The 23,729-nt window shown below is 36.3% G+C and overlaps 1 protein-coding gene across 10 annotated transcripts in view; it reads right to left on the bottom strand.

Annotated features, from left to right (window-relative positions):
- The window catches only part of LOC116228355 (guanine nucleotide-binding protein G(I)/G(S)/G(O) subunit gamma-4), a 92,763-nt gene that overhangs the window by 27,727 nt on the left and 41,307 nt on the right, over window positions 1-23,729 (bottom strand). For all 10 annotated transcript variants that reach the window (XM_090135393.1, XM_031592148.2, XM_031592141.2 and 7 more), the window contains 25 exons: window positions 23,282-23,527; window positions 22,074-22,247; window positions 20,959-21,108; window positions 20,244-20,381; window positions 19,248-19,446; window positions 17,712-17,843; window positions 15,684-16,308; window positions 15,012-15,189; window positions 14,103-14,272; window positions 12,473-12,703; window positions 11,387-11,553; window positions 10,768-10,920; window positions 9,214-9,405; window positions 8,837-9,015; window positions 7,505-7,711; window positions 6,177-6,353; window positions 5,638-5,714; window positions 5,255-5,443; window positions 4,446-4,591; window positions 4,271-4,367; window positions 3,560-3,621; window positions 3,115-3,170; window positions 2,024-2,176; window positions 1,426-1,670; window positions 655-721 (listed from right to left, as the gene is read on the bottom strand). In XM_090135393.1, coding sequence (XP_089991519.1) covers window positions 655-721; window positions 1,426-1,670; window positions 2,024-2,176; window positions 3,115-3,170; window positions 3,560-3,621; window positions 4,271-4,367; window positions 4,446-4,591; window positions 5,255-5,443; window positions 5,638-5,714; window positions 6,177-6,353; window positions 7,505-7,711; window positions 8,837-9,015; window positions 9,214-9,405; window positions 10,768-10,920; window positions 11,387-11,553; window positions 12,473-12,703; window positions 14,103-14,272; window positions 15,012-15,189; window positions 15,684-16,308; window positions 17,712-17,843; window positions 19,248-19,446; window positions 20,244-20,381; window positions 20,959-21,108; window positions 22,074-22,247; window positions 23,282-23,527 — 4,410 coding nt within the window. The remainder of the gene's footprint in view (window positions 1-654; window positions 722-1,425; window positions 1,671-2,023; window positions 2,177-3,114; window positions 3,171-3,559; window positions 3,622-4,270; window positions 4,368-4,445; window positions 4,592-5,254; window positions 5,444-5,637; window positions 5,715-6,176; window positions 6,354-7,504; window positions 7,712-8,836; window positions 9,016-9,213; window positions 9,406-10,767; window positions 10,921-11,386; window positions 11,554-12,472; window positions 12,704-14,102; window positions 14,273-15,011; window positions 15,190-15,683; window positions 16,309-17,711; window positions 17,844-19,247; window positions 19,447-20,243; window positions 20,382-20,958; window positions 21,109-22,073; window positions 22,248-23,281; window positions 23,528-23,729) is intronic.

Here is a 23,729-nt window from a genome sequence, read left to right as displayed (position 1 = left end):
TTTGGTGCTCTATAGAAGCCATGAAAATGCCACGCTAGTACTAGAAAGGTAAAGGACAATCCTATTCCCTGCATTCCAGTAACAAAAATAAACGTTTGTCTAAGACTTTTAAGAATAACACAAACTTAGAGGAATACAATTAGAAAATGACAATACAGATAAGTTGGAAGGTCCAGCAGCAAATGCTTTCCAGCTTCTATGTTATTTTCTAAAGACTTTAAAAATACTCTAAAGAGCAAAAAACCAAGAGCACAACAGTTACAGCAGTGCGCGTTACAACAGAATACTGTCTTACTTTCAGTTACCCAATAAATTAGTCACAAGTTTCATTGAAATCACATCAATAGATTACATATTTAAAGATCACTGAAGATATGTTCAGATGTAAGAGCATACCGATTCAACCTCCAGTATCTCACAGAAAGATTAAATTGATCTATGATTTCAGTGACAGGAACAATCTCAGATTCCAAATGTCCTAAAATGATTCTAAGAAAATAACATACTGGAAATGAGAATTTCATCAATAAAATGCTGGCTTTGTGTCCCATCACCACCATCCTCCACTCCCTTGATACATATTAAAAAAATAATTTATATATAACATATGTAACTTATACAGAGAACAGCAAAGAACAAACTTATCTGAATTACCTTGTAAGTATCCACATACCGATCCTCTTTTTCTTTAGACTGCACAGCTATTGGTTTGACCAGATTTCTGTAACAGAAGTAGTACCAATATCTTGTCATTTTTATGAAGATCTTGATTCACACCATTTAATAGTGCATTAAGAATAAGACCTTTAATATCACAAGAAGGACGAGCAAAACTTAACAGCTTTTTACAAAAAATTTCAGAAAATACAATGGTCACTTTCAGTTAATAGTGAAGGCAAACTCAGACCCATAGGCACACTAACAGGTAAGTAGGTGCACTCAAAGTGCCTCTGTCAAATCAAAAGCATCATTTAAAAGTGAATATTTTGTGCAGTGTTAAAATCAGCTTAACAAACTTATGGTGGGACAACTCACAGGGATCAACTTAGTTAAGGCAATATGATTTTGTAACTGGCCACATTTTTTCACGGTTTTTATTTTTCTAAATGGCAAATGGCATGGAAGTCTTCACTCTCAAACTTAAACATAGGCTTTATTTAAATAATAGACTAGCTGCTGTCATAATGTGATACTGATAAGTGCGGTCCCTAACAAGCTATGAATACACACACCCATAACATCAGATATTTCATTTAAATATCTTAGGTGAAACAGCTACCTAGTGTAAAAAATTCAAGTTATTATGGGCCTTATTTCTGAACAGCTGTGCTCATGTATGTGCACAGTTCAGTAAAGTGAAATTCAATAGCTATCCCGATCACTTGAATTATTTGGAAATAACCAGTTCCAAACATCTCATATTACCTATATACTGATGGGTCATTTAGGTCCAGTGTCTCATTTATGTAGTCAGAAAGTATAAAGGGAAATACTGGATACTGCATGAGATCATTGAAGGAACGGCCCGCATGTTTGTTTAAATGAGTCAGGTATTCAAAGTTAGTAATCTGTCCCGTGCACCACAGGTGGGTCAAAGCAGTGATATTTCCATATTCCAGAAGGTTAGGCAAATTGTTAGTTAAGATGTTGTGGTACACATCATTACGGACCTAAAAGAAAATACCAGAGATTTAATCATATAGTTTTAAAAAAATCTTCAAAATAAAAAGACTTAGTAACTTTGTCTCACTTACAAATTTCCAGAGCTGTGTTGCAATGGATGGATGTCCAGTATGACTAAGATTCTTTCATGCCTTAGGACATCAGAGATGCATTTTACACCATGATTTTGTCAGACTGTCTGTCTAGAAGCCTAGCTGAGCATAGGCTTTTTTGCAGATATTAAGCAGAATTTATTACTAGTCCATGCAACAGCTCACTTTAAAAACTAACACATTCATGTATGTTACAAAGATACGGCAAAGTGCTTTGATGTATTTATTACACATCAGTGCTACATCACCTTTGTATTATCAAAAGCCAAGAGTAAAGTTCTGCCATTTGTCAGAAATATTTCCACAGCATTGTCTCTTAGCTGCCACCAACGCTTATGGACTTCCTTGATTTCCTCATAGGTCCAAGAAAATGATGCTGGTTCAGTCTCTCCATGAAAACTCTAAGGAACATGCAATTGAAAAAGTTACTCTATATATCAGGTTTTCCAAACAGGAAACTATTTTAGTTGGTACAGTTTATAACCATATAGCACATCTTAAGCAAAACAGACAATTGTGCTGTGATGCTTTAAGACACTGTGACTTTCTTCATAGAAGTTTCCCACATTCCTCTGTCCCCAAGACAGAAGGCAGAACATCATGCATACTCCTCAGCCCCTTCAGTACCACATCCAACACTCCAGCATAAGAAAGCTTTAATTGGCACTTAAACTGAAATACTGGATAACAAGAGAAAGCAAAGCTTGGTTATATATCCTAATTCTGCTGGTTCTGCAAAGGACAAAACATCAAAATAACCAATAACATCTTAAACCACAGGGCTGTGTGACATGTGCACAGTGGAGCTTCATGACAGTACATCAAGACTTTCGGCAGCATAACTCATAGCTTGATTATTTTCATCAGAAGGATTAAGTCAGTTCCTATTTCCTCCATAAAAGTCTTTTCTTGAAGAGAATAAGGAAGGTGATTTAGATCACCCTACATAATGAAAAATTCAAGTAACAGAGGTGGTGTAAAGCACAGCACAATTTATACACTTACGAATTTCTGTACTTCCTAATGTTCTGGCTTCCAGCAACTTGTTTTTCAGGTGCAGGCCAGCACAAGCTCTATGCAGCTCTGCTAATGAACTCAGAGTAATAGACAGAAGGAACCAAAGACTCCCAACACCACCCTCTCCTCATTCCCTTCCCAGCCTTAAGGAAGATGGATTTCTGATCCCACAGCAGGCTGCAACAGGAACCCAAAATATTTTCATTCACCTTGCCTGTAGATCTAACTCTAGCACTCCATGTAATGTCAGTGACAGCAGACAGAAGCAATTTACAATGCAGCTTGGAAAAATAAAGATTGGACAACGTGATCTAATACTTACAGAGTTTTCAATTGTGTCTGATGCGTTGTCCTCAACAAAATACATGCCACATTTTCCTGCAGGGAGAACCAGTTGCCAAAATGATACTACTCTTTGTACACTGCACCTTCATTTTAGTATAAACATTCAGTGTTTAGGTGTTAAGAGAACTAAGAGTAGTATCTGAAGAAGCAGTAGTTGAGAAACATAGAATTCAATATTCCATAACCTTTGGAAAGAGTTCTGCAACTTTAAAAATAACTACAGTCCAAACAGTACTCAAGCAGATGCCATAGCTGAGCTATAGGATACATTATCCATGAGAAGTCAAGAAACCATTCAATTATATACTGCTCTTCCTAACATATTCATAACAAGGATATTCTTAGCTAAACAGCTAAGTTTACATATACTGCAAAATCTTAGACAAAACAGAATATTTATGAGAACTGAAAATGGAATTTACCTAGCAGCAGCTCACCAGCAGTCTCTCTAGAAGGTGCTACACTGATACATCTTCGATTAACTCTGAAATAATTCAGAAGTTAGTTACTTCTGGCACGTACTTAGAACTAACAGCCTTAAAAGGTACAGTTGAAAACAGAGCTCTCAACACCATGACTGTAAAGGTTCTAATTCCAAGGAGATAAAGAAATTAGAACATTGATGTTCTGGGCTTACATACAAATGTATTTGTATTTAATTTATTGCATCGTATGTTCTTTTCAGTCATTTTAGGCAGAATTAGTGACTGTAATACATGATAAATTAACTTAATGCTTACTAGCTAAATAGTGTTTTATAACGCAATCCTAAAGCAGGGAAGATGAAAGACCAGTTTACTGATGGAAAGACCTACAGATCTAGTTGTACTACCTGCACTGGATAGAGAAGTAAGAAAATCCCATCAGGCTGTCCCAGAGAAGACCCATACCCACATCACACCACGTGGTATTTCTTTTTACAGATTTTCAAACTCGTGGAGACAAACTGTTTTAAGAATCAGCAAACATACATGTTGGTAGCTCTGCTACTTGGCAAGTATAGCAAGAAAATCCACTACGTTCTGACTTTGTCTCTTACTTCACTCAGTTTCTTAATGTTCACACTAACAGTGAGGAAGAGCTTTGTTGGCATGAGAGAAGGTGGAAAAGGAAGGCAGATCTTAAAAAGTTACCTTATATGTTCACTTGCAGCTTTATCCTTTACAGTTGAAGAATGAGAAGAATGTGTTTTATCTTCAAATAGGTAAGATAGGGGAGGTTTTATTATGCCTATTAAAAAAACAAAAAGCAATAAAGCACAAGCATTCACTGTTATTGAGATCCATTGTTGAAATATATTATAATCACCTTCCTGCTTCTGCCTGTCCGGAAGAAGGTATTTATTTGGAATAGTTAGGTAGCACCTCTGCAAGCGCCTCCTCTCCCTGTTTGGGCCCTCTGTTGGATCCAGTTGCCAAGAAGTTGGGTAATAGACTGGGTCATACCAGAGTGCTCTGAAAAAAAAAAAACAAAGTTGGTTATAGTGTTATTCACTCAGGTTCTGTTTAAAAGGAAGAGTTGCAGTAGCTACACAGCACTGGGCAGTTTTTTCTGCAAAATAATTAAAAAGGCAATTATGTTGTTTATTCTCATGAGCTATCCCCACTGACTTGCTGTTTATGAACAGTTACTGTAAGACTGCTCTTTATGTTATTAATTCTGATGAAGTCAGCAACACAACATGTCTGAGTGTTTTGAAAACACAGCTATTGCAAACATTAGTTCAACACTGGCAAAAGTATCGTTGTTTAGTTTCATGTCAAAACATCAGATTAGCACATTAGCAAGCACAGTAGCTGGATGTTAGTATGAATGATATTAATCAAAAGTACTTTGTTATTCCATCGCTATAATGCAAGATGTTAAATCTCCACTAAGTTCTTCATTTGACTACGTACAGCGAAATGTTATCTGACAAAAAACAGAACTATCTCAGTAACAGAAATAATACTTGGCTTACCCGCTCTAAAAAATTGAAAGAACAACTCAGAAGTATTTCACAGGTCTTTAACCATCAAATGATTAATATATTAGTCATTCTAATTTTATGTAATCTACATTTCAGTCATCTAAGTAGAATGAAGTGCACATCAGGCATCTCCCCCCTCTCCACTTACCGATCATGCGTAAGCTGCTGAACAAGCTCCTGCCAATGTCTGCTGGCACTCAGCTCTGCCTTATACATCCCCCTGATGTGCTGGATAACTTTCTTTCTTTCCATTCCTTGTGAGAGAGATACAGCCTGTGTGATGTCTCCAGCTATTTTGGAAATATCTTTAGATTTTGTATCCAGGCGTTGAAAGAGACTGAGGGAAAAAAAGAATCATGCTTCAACGTGTCAAATCACATTGAAAATGAAAGCAAAAACTCTTACAAAATGCAGTCAGTGTTGTTAAGTTCAAAAATCCCACGTTTATAATAATGACACAGGTAACTGTGATAGAACATGCTAAGCATGCAGCATTCCAAGAGAGTTTTCACAGTTCTTTTAAGCACTTACTTTTGTCGATTATTTGCCATTGTTTTCTCCCAGGCAGCTCTGTTCACACCTTCTTCCACCTCATACTTCTTTTGATCCTGAACAGAAATTTTATGTTATTTCTCCCATGTCAGAAATAATTAAGCAGAAACTAAAGGATATTCCAGTTTAAAAGGAAGACTGTCAGAAAACTGTTGACCTGATACCTTGCCACATCTTCATTTCAATTAATGTCACTGTAATACATTTAGAATTAATCTTATTTTTTTGCAAAGAGCCAGAAAAATTCATTTTTTCCAGACCATTTGATACTAGAAGATTACTGCAAGCTCATATTTTTGCTTTAAGTAATATACTTAACCAGGGAGCAGTAACACATGAGATTGCTGCGAAATGTTGAGCATGCATAAAAATTCAGAACTCAAAGAGAATCCCAATAAAAAAACCATAAGCCATGCTCAAATCCAACCAAACCCTCTTCATTAGAGCTCAATTCCCATACAATAAACAGTTGTCTTAAGTAAATCTGCTTTACTTCAGAAGGTTGTTTGTTCACAAACCTCTTTCAAAGCTTTTATTACATCTGGTTTTGGTCTTGGGCTCAGAGGAATACATTTATAGCCACAACATTTTAACGTATTCACAAAGTCTCCCGCTGCCGTTTGTTCTTCTTTGGTCAGATCATCAATGTGATTGCACATTAACTCATATAGATATAGTACTAATTTAGGTCCATGCTAAAAGACAAAAAGAAGGAAGGCAGGAAGAAAAGAGGCATGGTCATTCTCAATTCTAAAACACATACAGCACTGAACTTCTTGCTTCCTCTAATCTTATTTTCCCTTTCCCAATCACCCAGGACTTCTACTTTTTCTGTGATTAAAGAAAATGGCTGCTTTGATGTCCAAAGACGAACTTGCTGAATGTAATCCTCTACATTTTTGAGCTTCTCCCAGCAACTTGTGGCTTTTTAAATGGCTTACAGAAAAGATAATATTCTTGTGCAAATACTCTGATCCTCTAGAAACACTGATTATACTTCAATGAGTATGTCTCAGAAGTTCCTAATTTTACTTTGTTTGATTAATAAATTAGAACAGACAAATAAGAAAGTTAAGCAGACACAGGCAATAAATGCTCTCCACATGACATATCCAGAGAAGTCACTGCTAGCACATCAGCTCTTTTACTACCATACATGTGATCAGAAATGTGTCATAGGTTCATTCAGTGAGTACTTTCTCTCCTTATCGTGTACTGATATTATTTAATTCTTGCAGAAGATCCCAAACAGCAATGTTCCTATTCCATAACAGGTCACGACTAAGAAATGCTTTCTCACAAGACTGCAGTACACAAACAGACAGATCAAAAGTGTGGTTTTTTTCCTTCCTTTTAAATCCCAGAAATGGAGAAGTCATTCAAGTATTTAAGTTTTAAAAACATAGACCACACAATTTCACTTAGAGAATTAAGACTAAATAAGGAAAAATAGAGTACTGCTTTAATTGATGACTAACCTACTCAAGATATTGTAGCAATCAGTTCTAACAAGTTTCAGAAAGTCTGCAGTTAGAGTTCAGGGCAAGCATAACACCTTCATTAATTTCCTTCAAACATCTTCCAGTTCCTCCTGTTAAAACTAGTACTACTTTTTGGTTCTATATGACAAAGATGTGCTACATAGTCACAACAACCAGAAAGAATCCCATTTTTGCCCATTATAAAGCTGTCTGTCCTCAAGATAACAGAGTAACTGCAGATACGCATGCAGGCTAAAATAGCACTGAAGAACTCCAGGCACAAACCCTGCCCACATTAACTGTACTATTTAAACCAGAAATTTGAATCCAAGCTCTATAGACTCCCCTAATACCCTAAAGCTTACTTGCAAAGTTGGGCTAAGACAGTCACACAGAATCTCCTGATGGTTCACTTCACGGACCATCTCCAAAGCCTGCCTTCTTTCTTGCAGTGGCCTTGCTGGAGACAAGATGTGCACAAGAAGTCTTCCAAGCTGTGTACGGAAAGTGTCTTTACATGACAAGAGGATTCTCTTCCACTGCTGCTTGGGTGTGCTTGTTCTGCTGGTGCCCTAAGGTAAAGGGACATTTCTTTTTAGACTTCAGAGAGGGATAAGGCTTCCTTTTATAAGATTTATTTACATTGCAAAAAGAAACTTAGAGTTAAAATGATCCAAGTGTAAAAGCAATAAAGACTTCTCTACCAAAATAATGTGTTTTATTTACTGTTTTACTGTATGTTTGAAGGCGTTTTAGAAAAAGGAAACCTTTGTTTCATTTTTAGTAACAAGATGAGCATTTTCCCTCGATAGGCTAATGACAAGAATGCAGCTCTTCACTGAACTGAATACTCAGAGGGAACATGCAACAATTCAAGAAGTAGATATCAGAACAGGAGGTTTAAATATTGAAGGGTTTGTTTTGATATGCAGCTCATCTGCAATGGATTTTCTCAAAAGATCAGAAACCAGGCATTTGATTGAAGTGCTAGGGCTCAAAGAGACATGCAGGCTTTGAGAAGTACTACAGGTAAGGCATGATGGGAAGATAACTGACCTAACAAACTACATTTTCCAAAGCTAGAAAAAAAATTAGATTGTGCTAATTTTTATAGAGATGACTTAAGAGAAACACAGACACAAGGAGCAATAAGTTCATTTTTCCCAGTATAACATTTCAAATTACCCAAGTGAAACATAGTTACCTTGGACAGGTTGACAGGCTAACAACTCTATGCTAGAAAACAAAATTCAGCAATAACTGAAAAAAGGTTCCACTTCCTGATACACCCAAACGTCATTAACTGTTAAATATATTATAGACAAATTGCTCAGATAAACTTTATTTATTTATTTATTTATTACTTTTTATGCATCATCCGTGGATGTACAGCAAACCTGCTTTTATAGGGTCCAACAACAGACCAATAGGGGAAAAACAAGTCTATTCATCCTGTGTGAGTGCATTATAGAAACTGAATTTTGCTAAATGTTGTGACTGAATCTGAACAGACATTTAGTATTTCACAACTAGAGAATAACTGGGAAGCTGAATAGGTTTTAATAGCACCACAGCTGAACTGAGAGAGGCAGCAAGAAGAACATTTACGGATAGAAAGCTTTAGGTATAAGAAATTCCTAACAAGTGAACCTTATGAAATATGCTTTTATGTGGAAAACACGTAATTAGTTACTTACAGGGGACAGTCTGACTCCTTCCACTAACATTTTGAACATTTCTTTCAGAAAAGGATTTGTTCTGTTAGGCAGCTCTTGCTGGATCTCTTCTTCAGGAACTTCCAGCTGGGATGCTGCAAGCCTGCTTTGACTTGCCGTTTCTGTTATACCCAGTATGTCAAAGCACTCTTCAGTAGATGCTTAAAGTTTAATAGACAAATTGATCAGTACCATCTCAACCAAGCTGATCCTACATTCCTTTAGCTGGCATCAAATCAAACATTGCCTTTACCACCACCAATAGCATTGCTTTCCTTTCAAACTCTCTGAAATCAAGCACCCATTTGTCACAGAACACTACCCTGGCACTGTCAAAACAAATAAACAGAAAATCCTACCTAAATAAATGAGTCTGTTTACAGCAAGGACAGTTAGCCTCTGTAACCTTTGTACAAACTCAGTCTCAGTGGCTTGGATAGGATTTTCTTGACTCATTCTCCGTTGCATCATCATATTAAACTCCTCACTTGCTACTGAACGCATTTTCATCAGCAGAGCATCAGACTGAGCAGGCGAAAATTTTCTGGAACCTTCAAGTAAAGAAACATTAAGAAGTGTCCTACTAAAAACACACCAAGTTAATCACTCAGTTACTGTCTTCATCAAATGATGCAAAAATCTTTGGATGAATCAAACACTTGAAATACATTAATGTTAAACGGAGTAAGTGTCATTAGGGTGCTTGCCTCTTTCAAGATTTCTCACATTTGAAAATGAATACATAAAGAAAGGGCACTATAAAATAAGTTAGTGTCAAGATGAGATTTACTGAGCAACCTAGGTATTTTTGTGCAGAGCAGATTTTAAGGCACTTTTATTCCTTTTTTGTTGTGCAATTATGATAAAGGATGCTAGAGTTTTTCATGTATTTATTTTTACTATCAGAAGATAGATTTATCAACGCAAATGAGGAGTCTCTTAGAATACAGCATATAAACAAACATTTTGTATCATATCCATTGCCGCCAACATTAATACAGTTAAAAATAGTTGTGTGTCATCAAAATATCATTGGAGGAAAAACATCTTCAACTGCCAAGCCTTGACCGCATTTGATTCTTTCAGGAAAATGTTACAGTCATAGCTCTAACTCTACTTATATCGTTTTATTACCTTTAGTGCCTTACTAGATTCACTAGCAAAAATATTTTTACTATATTTACTAGGCTGAAAGGCCTTGAAAGCTAATCATATCAAGCAAGAGGTTCCATAGTGAATAAGGAAAAAAATACATTTTTTTAAACAACTGAAGTACATATCAGGCTTTAAATTATACATCCTACCAAGTCTTAAACACAGTTTCCAGTCAGAAGATTCCAAAGGCTTTATAGAATTCACAAGCCATTATATACACAGACAGTATTACTCTTGAATTGCACAAATGTTTTTACAGAAAATGCCATGGCCCCAATTAAATTTACAATGCAAGGTATTACTTCAGGATAAATCACCTGTTTAAAGCTGTGTAATAGTGCAATACCCACATTGTAGATACACTGAATTTAGAAGAACTAACTTTATTTTGGTATTTCATTGTGAAGTTAGGTATAAAACTACTACAAATTATTTGAAAAATGTTTTCACTAAGCAACTCATGAATTGGGAATCTCTTCAAAGGCAGGCAGCAGCTGAATTTAGAGACTCAAGTGAGGAAAAAGTTGACTGAAGTGTCAATGCAGTATCCCATTCTCCCCTTGTAATACAAAAACAAGCTCAAAGTACGTACAGGCTTTTCTGTTCCAAAATATATATATTGATAAATAAAGTCAATAAATCAATACATATTTTAGAACAAGATTCACTTGCTCTATTATCAAAATTAGAGTTTAAAATAGACATTTCACTAGTAATAAACAAGGGCAAGAGTACAAGCATAGACTTCTGCTGCTTACCAGCAATGCCTTTACGCTTTTGAAACATTGCACGATGTGCTGCAGATAGTGATGGGGCCACACCAGCCTGCTCCTGAGCATCTCTATTTGCTGTAGTTCTTATTAATTCAATAGCTGCTTGAAGAACTCTTAACTGCAGAGCAACTGCCATATCTATAGGAAGAAACAAACATAGGATGTGTGACAGATTCTTACTTCACAAGTATTCAAGAACTTTCATCAGATATTTGTACAAAAAAGTAAAAGAACACTAAGTGTGAGAACTAAAATCCTAGATTTTCAGGAAGCCATATAGAAAGCCAGCTCACTATTACACAAAGGTACGTGATACATAAGTGAGTACTCACAGAAAAGTTGTTGAATTGTGAAATAAGCTAAGAACAACTTCACAGACTGTTTCTATTCAAACATCCTCTATGAACTTAGAGCTGTTGTTCCTTCAGATTAGCAGTACACAACCACAAGACAGGCTTCCAAGGAAGAGTACTACTTTGAGAAGAAAGAATCTCAAAAGCAGAAAAATTCCCCCTTCTTGCTCAAATGGAATATTAAACCAACTGGCTGGAAATGGATTTACTTCTCCAGTCCTGCGACCCCCAACAATAAGCAAATATCTTACTTTGCATCCTTGTATTTTTACTGTTTTGAAGATGACCCAGCAGCACAATGAGGTCTTCAATAACACGAAAATACTGTGAACCTGAGGAGCTGCAGGCATGAATTGCAACTGCTACCAGGAGCTGTTGTATATCACATGCGAGTAGCTTGTAATCGTTTAGGGGAATGCTGCAAAGAAAGTTGTAGTTACCAGAAACATTACAATGCCAGCAGACCATAAGCTGTAACGAGACCTATTACTATTTTCCCTGCTACTTCTGCCAGCCATATCTAATATTATATTGTATCTGATATAAAAACATTGCTGCTGAAAGCTAGGAAATTGTAATCAAAGAGCTTAACTTTTACAAATTGGATGCCTGAAAAATCTTTATGACAGTAAAATTAAGATTGTAACAAAGTTCCATCAGAAAAAACGATGATTTTTATTATCAGATTCATAAGTTTAAGAACAGTTCTGAAATCTAAATTTCTCAAATAGTATCTCGAGGAATTCAGGATAATCTCTCATTCTATAAGCATCCTGAATTTAAATTATGAGATTATAAAAAAAATCTACTTAGTTCTTCAGTGTATCAAGAAATAAACATGCAAGACACCCCACTTCTCCTTTCTTCATTGTATAACCTTCCTTAAAGGAGTACAGAATGTTCACAAACAAAGTAATTTAAGTTACTCGACATCTCAAATGCTAAGTGACAGGCAGCACAGGAGGGATTCTTTGCGCACTTTCAACATTTGCCACAGATATGGCAGAATGCTACCAACTCCTGCACCTTTATTTTACTTTTCAAGTTTTACTAGGAGAAGCATCCAGAACACACACTGAATCCTGCATTTCAAAAGGTCCCTTCACTTGAAAACTTAAAGCATTCAAAGGATATTTTATAAGCAGTGTATTCTATTGTTTAAACCAAATACCTAAACACTAGCTTTTACTTGGAAGTACAGTTAAAAGCTGTAAATACAGCATTTTATACATGGTCTCTGAACATTTTACAAAGTACGAAGAACACAATATGCTTCAGTTTCTGCTACTCCTAACATTGTGTCTGTGTTATCTTATAGCAATGGATAAAATACTCACTTGGTTTCCAGTCCATTGAGAGCAGCCAGAGTATTACACAGCACATACAGCAAACCATTGTCAAGCAGCAGGTCTGCGACTTTTGAGCAGGAATTTATAATTTGTAGTAGGAGACAGAAGCAGTTATGCAGCAAAACATTATCATATAAAGAGTTCTCTATCAGACCCAGAACAGGAATGACACACCATTTTTGAAAAAGTCCAACATTCTTGACATCTTCCAGATCAAATCTATTAAAATAAAGAAGTCAGTCTAATGTCTTTAAAATAGCAACATGGTATACACTGTATTTCTTAAATGCTACAATATCAGTTTATAATAGCATTTTGGCAAAGGTTTAGATGGCAAATTCTTACATTTCATTACAGTAACACAGTAACTACCACTGAAATAAGAGTAAAATAAAACATTTGGAGAAACTGTAAGGAAATGAAGTACCTAAAAACAAACCTGGTCCTTTAGCTATCTACCAATGGTCTTCAGTATAGATTTCATGCAAGCAGTTTTTTTTTTTTTTTTTAAATCAGTAAACACAAATGACTTATTTCCAGTAATAAATATTACAACTGGCACAGACAATACCAAGAAACCAAACACAGCCTGACTTCACTTAAGTCATACTGACCTCGCAGCACATCTGATATCTTATATCCATTATTGGTGAGGTTTAGATCAACTTTGGCAACTTCTAACTTACTTCAAGTGCAGAACTTAAAAGCAGAGCTTCAGGCCTTGCATTAACAAACTGGATTATTCTAAGGTTATCATCCTATCTATTAATGTACAATCCTAAAAGAATGTGAATCTAAGAATTAACTTTCCAGCCCCATAATGAGTCCTGAGAAAATAACAGTTCTCTGCTTTGGGGCTGGTTAAGCAGCCAGAAGGTTCAAGTCTTGCGATAAAACAGGAATATTTGTACTGAGTGAAGATCAGGCCAACATGCACAAGTTACTGGTTACAAATACTGCAAGAAGGCAACTGGGACTGAGCTTTTTTCCAAGATTTATCTGCTGTTGACTATGCTTAAATGCATGTTCTCCCTACACAATCATTAACATTGTCAAACTAATTCTAAAATACACCACTTGCTTAGAAAGTTGGTTGTCTGCTTGAAGCATCTCTCTGTTTCTGCCAGTATGGGGAGTTTCTTCAGTTCAAGTAAATGGCACATCTGTGGGATATGCCCTAAAGAAGTGGCATTTGCAATCAGGACTAGTCAGGAGAACAAGCAGCAGCAAGCTTTTTCCTCAATTACTTATCAAAATCCAGTAGTAGCAGTCCAGTAGGATCACAGATGAAAAAGAAATTAAGCTGACTACAATAAATTGAAAGTGTGAAGACCTCTGAGATCCTCATAAATCCTGAGGGTTTAGAACATCCCAGCTGATAGCACCCATCAGATGAAGTTGCTAACCAGCAGCTTAAGGACCTTACAATAGTACTTTAAAGTACATTTAAAAATACGCTAAAGCAACAACACAACATTTAAAGTTTTTAAATGATTTTTTTTTTTTAAAGGAAGGAAAACAAGAATCAGAAACCTATCACATTTTTGCTTTCAGCAAGAAAGTGCAGCTTTTAGTTCAAATATTAAGTTATAGGATGCAAAAACAAAACATTACTTACTCTTCATCCAGGCCAACAGAACGGCCAAAGAGCATTTCCAAAAAGCACTCGACAACTTCCTGAGTCCCCTGGTGAAGGTAGAGCTGGTTGGCAAGCAAGGAGAAGCCGCGATTCTTTAGGAATTTTTCCTTCTGCTCTCTCCTTGCTCTGTTGAAATATGCATCCAACAACTAAAAATAAATACATAATTGTGACATAAGACTTCAATATTTACAAATTCAATGAAAGCTTAGTTTTTATCTGCAATTTAAAGAATTGATTTCAAAGTTTAAAAAAATTGTGATATTTCAACTACAGTCTAAACTGCCCTTATTTCACACAACAGTTGAATTTATCTTTTTAATATGAAGACTACTTCTGGTTTTTACTCAGGTTCAAGGGAAATTGAGTCACATTCATAACAAGCACAGAATCACAGAGTGGTTTGGGTTGGAAGGGACCTTTAAAGATCACCTAGATAGAACCAACCCACCACAGGCAGGCAGAGACATTTTCCACTAGTTCAGGTTGCTCAAAGTCTCCTCTACTCTGACTGAAGATTTCCAACAGTAAGGCATCCAAATCTTTTGTGAGCAGCCTCATCATAAAAGGATTTCTTTCTTATACATTGAGACTGAATGCATCAGTTGATTTAGATTTAGAATTGTGGCATTTGTTAATCCCTCCACCTTGATGTGTAAACCATTGGGCTCAGCACAAAGATCATATTAATCTCATAAAGATTCCTTAGGCTTGGTGTTTCGGGTTGTTTTTTTTTTTTTGGCCTTTTGGTCTGTTTTTGTTTTTATAATCTGTGAGAGTAGAAACAGATCTTAAAACTGAGAAGTAAGTCTACAAAAATGAAGGCTTTTTCATGTTTCTGATGCTAGCTAAGCTAGAAGACGATTTCAGATTTTTCTATTGGCCTACTTTAATGACGCCTTGTTGTACGAGAGGAGATGGGTGGTTCACAAGAACTATAAGATAATCAGGTTGAATAAGCTTGTCCATCACATCCTCTAGCATGACATCTGGTAAAATTAGGAGAACTCCACGCAAGAGGTCATACAATCCACAACAGATAAGCACAAGATAGTCTTCTGTATACCTAAAGACAGAAGAATATGTTTTACCACAGTTCATTGCCAACAATAGGAAACATTATAAACATATAATTGCTAGTTACTGCTGAGATTGAGGGGGTGGAATAGGGGGGGGATTTGACATTTTCCCAGTGAATCCCTCTTTACTAGTACTTATTCTTTATGTCTAATATTTACTTTTGATTTTGGGTAACAAAAGAGTAATGTGATCAGAAATACTACTATGAGTTTTCTGATGAGATAGCAGAACAAGTCCATGCTCCTACTGTACATAACATCATTAACTCCCAAAGATATAAATTTGAGAATTAAAAATTAAACAATTCTATAGACTACCAAGAGCTTAATGAATTGGTTTAGTACAGCAATTGAAAATATTTCCCTACTCTTGCAGATTTCTTAATATTGTAGGACAGTAGCCAAGATGAAGAAATGGCTAAATAAAGCCTTCCCCAATACAGCGAGCTACTGTTTATTTATTATGTTTTTATCTGCTTACCTCTCATCAGAGCTTTCATACGTTTTTCGGGGATTCTCATTTGCTGAGGAAAAAGCAAGATTCTCCCATTCCTCAGGAAGTGCATTCTTGTCAGCAAAACTTGGCCAGCGAGCAATGGCTGAGGATCCTCCGTGAACAGAAAATGCTAAGCCCAACCCTGCAAAAGTACTCTGACTCTTCTGAAGAGAAGGTAATCCTTTCAGATTGTCTGGACGACGCAGCAACAGCTGAGGTGCAGCATCACCTTTACATTTCAGGTCTGCATCTGCTTCTTTGCTCTCAAATGTGTTTTCAGATAGCTCTTCTTTTGGAATGTCTTCAAACATTTCAGCAGATGTTAACTCTGAATCACAAACTGTTTTTGCAGACTCACAACTGCTAAGAAAATCTTCCTGTACCCTTTTTACGGTTTCGGAATGTCCTTCAAAAACAACTCTACCCTCAAGATCAGTGTAATCATATTTGCCAATATTCTGCAGGTCATCAATGCTCCTTTGCGATCTTTCCATTAATCTTCTTCTATGTACTTGAGGTGATGAAGTAGGAGATGCTGGTAAGCTTTTGCAAAGCCTTTTAGGTACTTGAGAACTTATCTTCTGCTGTACACTAATCTCAGAAGTATCTCCTAGAGAAATAAGAATATCTTTAGCATTGCCTTTGCCCTCTTAAGCATTTCCTTAACTGTTTTATTTGCATGTGGAATGTAACACTGATGCCCAAACTAATCCTATACAGCAAAACCGATTCCACACCTGGCATAGATCAGATTCTGCCAAACAATCAAGTAGAGATAACAGATCACTGTGCAGCCATACATTTGGCAAGTCATGGTCAAGTCAGGACAATGCATGAGTTCATTTGGAAAAACTGTTCAGCAATTCATGCTCTTAGATTTACCTTCTGGATCCTCTTAACTAAACCTCAGAAGGAATTTACTCAGAATCACTGAGGGCGGAAAGCTGCTATAAAGACCAACTTTTTATTCAGGTAGATTGTGACAGGACAAGGGGGAATAGATTTAAACCGAAAGGGGAGGTTTAGGTTAGATGTTAGGAAGAAATTCGTCACTGAGACAGCAGTGAGACACTGGAACAGGCTGCCCAGTCAAGCTGTGGATGCTCTATCCTTGGAGGCATTCAAGGCCAGGCTTGATGGGTTCCTGGGGTGTCTGATATAATGGCTGGCAACTCTGCCCACAGTAAGGGGGCTGAAACTGGATGACCCTTAAGATCCCTTCCAACCCAAGTCATTCTATGAAGATGTCTATGGAAACTATCTAATTCAACCCCTCTGTTCAAAGCAAAATCAAAGAACAGGCTGCTCTTCCCTCTAAGAGGTCTAGGTTTAATCTACCAACATGTTTCAGTGGGCACTGGCAAGCTGCTCACCAATGAACTTTTTTTTTTTTTTTTTTTTACACTAAGGCATTACATGTACTTTAGATTTGTAACAAATTACTGCATATTCTATTCAACAGTTTGCTTTTTAGGGGCACATTTTAGCCTGAAACAGTCCTAATTTAGAGCACATTACAGGTATCTCCCTTACCATTTTCAAGAGGGATAACAGTCTGGCAGAGGAAGTTCTCTTAGTCTAGGAAAAGGAGCTGGAAGTATTTCAAAAACTACACACAAGTTAGTACTAATGCAATGACGATGCATAAGAACATTATATACTTAATCCACAGAAAGTATTCAGATGCATCACAGGATAGCTGCAAATGGCTCACTATTTTAACTGCTGTCTAGTTAAGGTTTTCTCATACGTCTCTACAAGTTTAACAGGAGTTGTTCAGCCATCTGGTCCACTTCTCTGCCTGAGCTAGCAACATAGTAATTTCTCCTACATTTAAAAAAAGAAGAGCAGCTGAGGCAGTCTGCTCAATTCCTTCTTTTTTACTCTGCTGCCCAACATCTAGTTCCAAGAGGTGCTGATACAGGACTTAGGAAGAAAAATCTGTGGGAAAGCAATACTCCAAGACTCTACAAAGGACAGCATCTTAACATCCTTAGGTGTTCATTGTTTTACCTTCCAGTGGTAAAGCTGCAAATCCAGTTGGAGTTGTAACTACGAAGGCAGAACTATCTGCAGACTTCCCACCACTGCTGGAATTTCTCAGGTACATAAGGGATTCAACTTTCTCCTGAAAAATTTTACCATCTAGAAATAGAAGGGGAAAGTTAACACAATATACAAGAATGAACTTGTAAAGCTTTTAAGATTCACAGTGTTCAGGTTACAGTTTAAGCTAACAAGAAGTGCTCAACTCACTAGCATCTGAGAAAAATCACTTGAGAACAGGTTTTTCATTGTTTCAGTGACTCATCTCCATATTTTATTTCAGAATACAAAATATTAAACTATTCTGCAGTAATTATACTTAGAGACAGTCCTCACATGCATACAGCTAGAAACACTGACATTGGCTGTGCCACAACAGTGACTGTTTAAGTTCACCTAACAAAGCTCAAAACACCAAAAATGAGTTCCGCTCTTTCTTAGAATTTTACATCTAATATTTTTAGATGAGAGATAAGATACAGCCACAATGCCTTTGAATAGAAGTCAGTTACTAAAATGGGAGGCACAGGCATCTGCAACAGGAAAAAGCATTTTTAACTGATCAAGTTTTCAGTTTTTACAAAGATTACAGCTAAGGTAGTACGATTTGAATATTAAAACTATTACACTGTTAAATGACAAGGGTTTAATAAGCAGCAAGCATCTAAGTGAAGTGGCAAGAAAATGCTCCCCAAATGGGATTTAGATCTGACAACATGCTTGAGTGCAGTTTTCACTGACTTATGTTTATAATTTACAAAGGACATTCTGGAAACACTACAGAAATCTTTGGTGGTATGAGGCAGTGTGAGCTCCTCTGGTCGATAACTTCCTGAACTAAGCTTCTGTAATTCTTATTTATATGAAAAATCCTGATAGATTGATACTCAGATCAGTTAAAGTTTATTTGAAACAGTCTTTTGTGGCAAATTTATATAACAGGACAACTAACAATTTCTCCAAATCAGATGTCTAAGTACAGGTCCTGGCTTTAAAACTTCATGTATAGCAGTAACAATTGAAATCCTATGAGATACACTAATAAATGGAATTGGACAATTTTTTTTTTTTTTTTAAATCAGTAAAGTAGAATTACTTTCATTTTTATGTCAGACTGATGTTTTAAGCAAACGTACCTGAAGACCCAGCTGAACATAAACATGCTTTCACTAGAACCACAATTGCCTAGGATGTTAGCCTTACTGGAGAGAGAGAGAGTACTCAAAATGAACATCTGTTACTGATATGTATAGTCCTCTGAGCCTAAGCTTCTGATGCTGTAAAACCATATGCATCTCAGAGTCATCAGATTTGTATATAGTCATAAGCATTGTGTCCATACAGGCACCAAATGTTATGCATTACGCTTAGCAGCAGCAAACTTTAAAGAAAGTTCAGGACACAACCAAAGTTATTATCTGTAGACAGATTAAAGCCTCTACTCAGCAATCAGAATATATTTTATTCCAATTGTGTATTTATAGTTAAACATGACATATCTACCTATGTGCAGGGAGAAGTAGAAGTTGGTAGGATTGTGACAAACATATGTATTAGTGGGAGGGTGAACAGCTAAGAGGAAATTGAAGACCAGTGTCAGCAATTCCAGGTCTGGGGGAGATCCAAGTACTTCTTCAATTATTTTCACAAATGACCTACAAACTTCCCGAGGCAGAGAGGCAAGGTGCCCTTCTTTATGCTCCTAGAAAGAAAGAGCAGTATAACTGCTATTTATACTTTTCATCAGACAGTATTTTTTAATTATCATGCTGTAATAGGAAAACAGACAAGGAAAAAAGCAATAAAAATTGTACCATTTGAAAAACTTGAAAAAGCTGCTGTACCTACTCAACATTATCTAAGGGGAACAATATCAAAATTCAGAACAAAATATTGCTGACGTTATGTAAGTTCACTTCCAGTAGATTGGCACAAATCTGAGCTCATTAGAAAGCCTGCAGAGGTTTTCAGTCATCGCTAACAATAACATGTTTCTGAAAATATACTAATATAGTTTGTCTCATATTTTCTCAGAAATAACAAATTAGACTACTGCTAAAGCACAGAGTTATTAGCTAGAGGCAGATACTAAAAGATTCTCATATAATTCATCTGTTTCTCAGTAATGAGGACTTTGTTCTGTATCAAAGGTTCACGATTTTTTTTTTAAGTTCCCCTCATGCATGGATTTTTCAAGCAAACCAGTGTCCAAGCCTTCAAGTAGACACAGGTGGTTAAGAATTGTTGCCCCTTCTGGCCATCAGTAGAAATACTGCTCCCTCTGCTTAAACTGCCAGTGCTAATAAGAGGACTTAGGGTACTCTAGGGTACATCAACAATGCCTGCTGAAGAGGATGAAAGGGGCCTGGAAGCAGGGAGGACATACAAAGAAATGCCTACAACATTTTTTCCCCATAGCACATAATCCCATATTTTTTCCATTAAGCAAAATCAAATCTAATGTTTGCCAAGCACAAAATAGGATCAGACTGGAAGTACCTGCAGAACCTGGCAGGTTAACAGGAAGTGGTGCACCACTTGAGCTTTCAATAGCTGTTTAACATTAAACATCTGTTGGTGATGGTTAGCTCTGATAAGGATTTCTAGAGCTGCTAACAGAGTTTCCCAAACACCTTGCTGAAAAGCAAACAAAACAGGAATATGGTTTAAAATATAATACTGAGTCCATACTGCGCATAAAAAAATAATTAACAGATTATGAATTAGTCAAATCAAGAGCACTTTTTTGCAAGCATGAAATAAGATTGACTGTAAACGAACAAGTCCAAACTAGAAACCAAAGTTACACTCATTGCAAGAGAACATACCTTACTGATTAAAGCTACAAAAGATTACATTTTATCTAAGCCATCTGTCACATACTCTTTGTTTTGTTAACACCAACTGGATAATTTCAGATGGATATTTCCCCCTTACAAAACTGTCAGCGTTGATTTAAAAAAAGTTATCTGTTCAACCAATAAATCATTTGCACATGTTACAATTATAGAATTTAATGCACTACAGCAACCTTAAAAACTGGCACTGGGAGCTTGACACTGCTACCAGCTATTCAAAATAAAACAAGAACCATTTATTTTTAGATGTCTGTAACCATTCAGATTTTCTAACTGAAGAAAAGCATTTCAGACTTCTAACCATTTTAATTGACTTTCAGGCTTAAAAAAAAAGTCTTACAAAAGAAACGAATTACCTTTGCTTTAGACCAAATCTTCCAGTCAAGAAGCAGCTTTTCTAACAATTGAACATCCTGGATAACTGCTGTAGAATCTGTGTCGAGCACAAATTGCCCATTCTCATTTATATAGAGAATCTCAGCACTGCAGCATCCTTCAAGAAGAGTCTTAAAGAGGGGATGGACATGGAATATTTTAAGTATGAAACAGATCAGTTGTCCTATCAGCTTTATAAAAATATATTTATGAAGACATTGATCTCTTGACAGCAAAGGCACATATCTACTTACCGGTCAGCTCAGAAAATAATGAGTTTACTAACTCCACTGTAGGGATTGTAGAGGCTCAAATCTTACAACACCAGTGCATATATTTGCAAGCATTAGGTGGTTTGAGCACAAAGATAGGGACTCAAATATTAGACAATCTGAAAGCCTTAAACCTGGCCTTTTTCTATGAAACTTTGTGGCTTGAGAATTACATTCATACCAAAGCTCTGAAATTACAGAAAGCTCAGCCTTTATTTTATTCAGGTAAGGCATCCTGTAACAGTTCTGTCTACCAAAAGACAGAGTTTGATTGACTGTTTTCCATAAATATTTACACACACAGTGCAAAGTATCACTACTATGTATTTTCACAACGAACATACAAAAACTTCCCAGTAAACTTTTACAAAAGTTATTGCCAAGATGCTTCAGATAATCAGCGGTTCATTTAACTATTTTCAAGATGTACTAGCAAAGGCCTTGCTGTTTATCCGTCTTGCAATAAGAACACACAAAAGGATCAGGGTTCACTCACTACATACAAGTTTTTCTATCTGGCAACTTAAGGTAGAAAAACAAAAATAAAACCCCATCTTTCATTAAACGCTTACAAGTTTGTTTACTCTAAAGTCTTTGTTCTCAAAGAAAAGTTGACTCCCCCCCAAATCCCTCTTTAAAATAAGGATTTATTGACACTTTTCATCTCTCTCCCACCAAAGTTTCTAGCTTAAGGTACAACATTCAGACAGAACTGGTTCCAAATCACTGTTCTGCCTTTGAAGAGTGTTTGCAAATACACAATTAAAATCAGAGGTTTCTAAATTTGTGCTAACATTCAACACAGCATCAAGTTTAAAGAGTACCTTGAGCATGCGAAATCCAACAATGCACTTCGGTTTGATCAACACTCGGTGAATCATGGAATAACCATTACAATTTTTCATTTCCTGTATTCTCTGTTGATTGTATTTTGTTAAAGATAGTATAAGCTGCAGTGCTAGAGCTTGAGTGTCTTCACAGCTGCTGATCTCTACAACCTGAAGTTTAATTAAAGAGTTTATATGAGAAATATTTAGACAAAATCTAAAAAAGTGCTTAAGTGATAACTTGTGGATTAAGCTACTGTAAGATTTTTCAGATCACATACATAGGCAACAAATGAAAGTAATGGCGGTACATTCGGATTTTTATACCTGAAGTACTGACCCACACTGTTATAAATGATTATCTGTAAGAAAATAAGGAGTCATTACAAGAATTCCTTTGTAAGAAAAAGATTAGTCTAAATAAAATTTAAGTAGGAGATGCCAATTCTTGTTATACAGTGAAGTCACAAAGAGGTTTCTTAAATCTTTAAGGCAAGTTTGAACTTAAGTTCCTGGAGATGGAGTACTTCCATACAGATTCATCCAAACAATGATGTTTTATTTGGTCCATGAAAACAATTTGATAAATGAAGACAAAGGACCATTCTTCCCTCTTCTATTCTTACAATTCTTCAAACCCAAGAAGGAGCAAATATGTATATATATACTTTTTAACAGGAAACTCAGGACAAAAATATCACATCTGTCGAATTCCGATTCCTACATGAGCTCTTGCTGTGTTGTGTATCAGCACAATTTCTTAGACAGGATAAACCTTTGAACATGGCACAACAGCCTCCTTTCAGAAAAGCTCTCACTGCTAGATAAAGCTCAAGCTCTGCACACTCTGCAATTTTACATGTATTCATATTTGCATTTTGAATATCCTGTACTTAAAGTGCTATTAGGACCAGTTTACAATTCTCCTAAAAATTTATTTTGACATTCAGAAGCCCCAGTGCACCTGTTACACGCTATCTGTATTACAAAAAGCACTACACAGTTCAACAATAACTGCTAGGACCCCTTATGGTACACTCTTCTACCACAGATCCCTTTCATGAATTTACTTTAAAAAAGAATCACATACAGATTTCTGAGTAAGATGCATTTGGCAGTCACAATACCAGACTTGCTGCCTGAGATAAAAAGACTATTTTATACAAGAAACTACACATGCACTCTTTCTCTTCCATCTCTCTTACCCTAGCAAAGAGGAAAACAAATGCACCAGTTCCTCCAATTTCATGTAGTATACCCTGAAGATTTTTATATTCAACAGGCTGAAGTGCTTTCAGGTGATGAGAATCCAGTACATTGCTCTGAACTTCTTTTGAACTGAAGGGCCTCTGAGAAGGTACAGTCTTCACTTGACCTTTCAATCTAATAACAGGTTCGTATATGGTGTAGTGACTGGGGCAGCACGTGGCATAAACAACAGCAAGGCTTTCCTGAAACAAGAGAAATTTATCAGCCAGAAATTTAAGACATTTGAATTGATAAAAAAAAAAACAAAAGCACACAAAAAAGTCACCTAACAAGTAGTAGCAACTTCAGTAGTTCTTTTCTGCTTTATCATTAGCATGCTCTAAGCTCTGCATGATGCATGAGTACTATAATGCAACAGATTTTTGCACATCTGTGCAATTGCAT

The sequence above is a fragment of the Phasianus colchicus genome, chromosome 2 (genome assembly GCF_987193195.1).
Source record: "Phasianus colchicus chromosome 2, bPhaCol1.hap1.1, whole genome shotgun sequence".
Lineage (NCBI taxonomy): Eukaryota > Metazoa > Chordata > Aves > Galliformes > Phasianidae > Phasianus > Phasianus colchicus.
The sequence above is the reverse complement of the archived record's forward strand: the minus strand, read 5'-3'. Positions and strand labels throughout refer to the sequence as shown.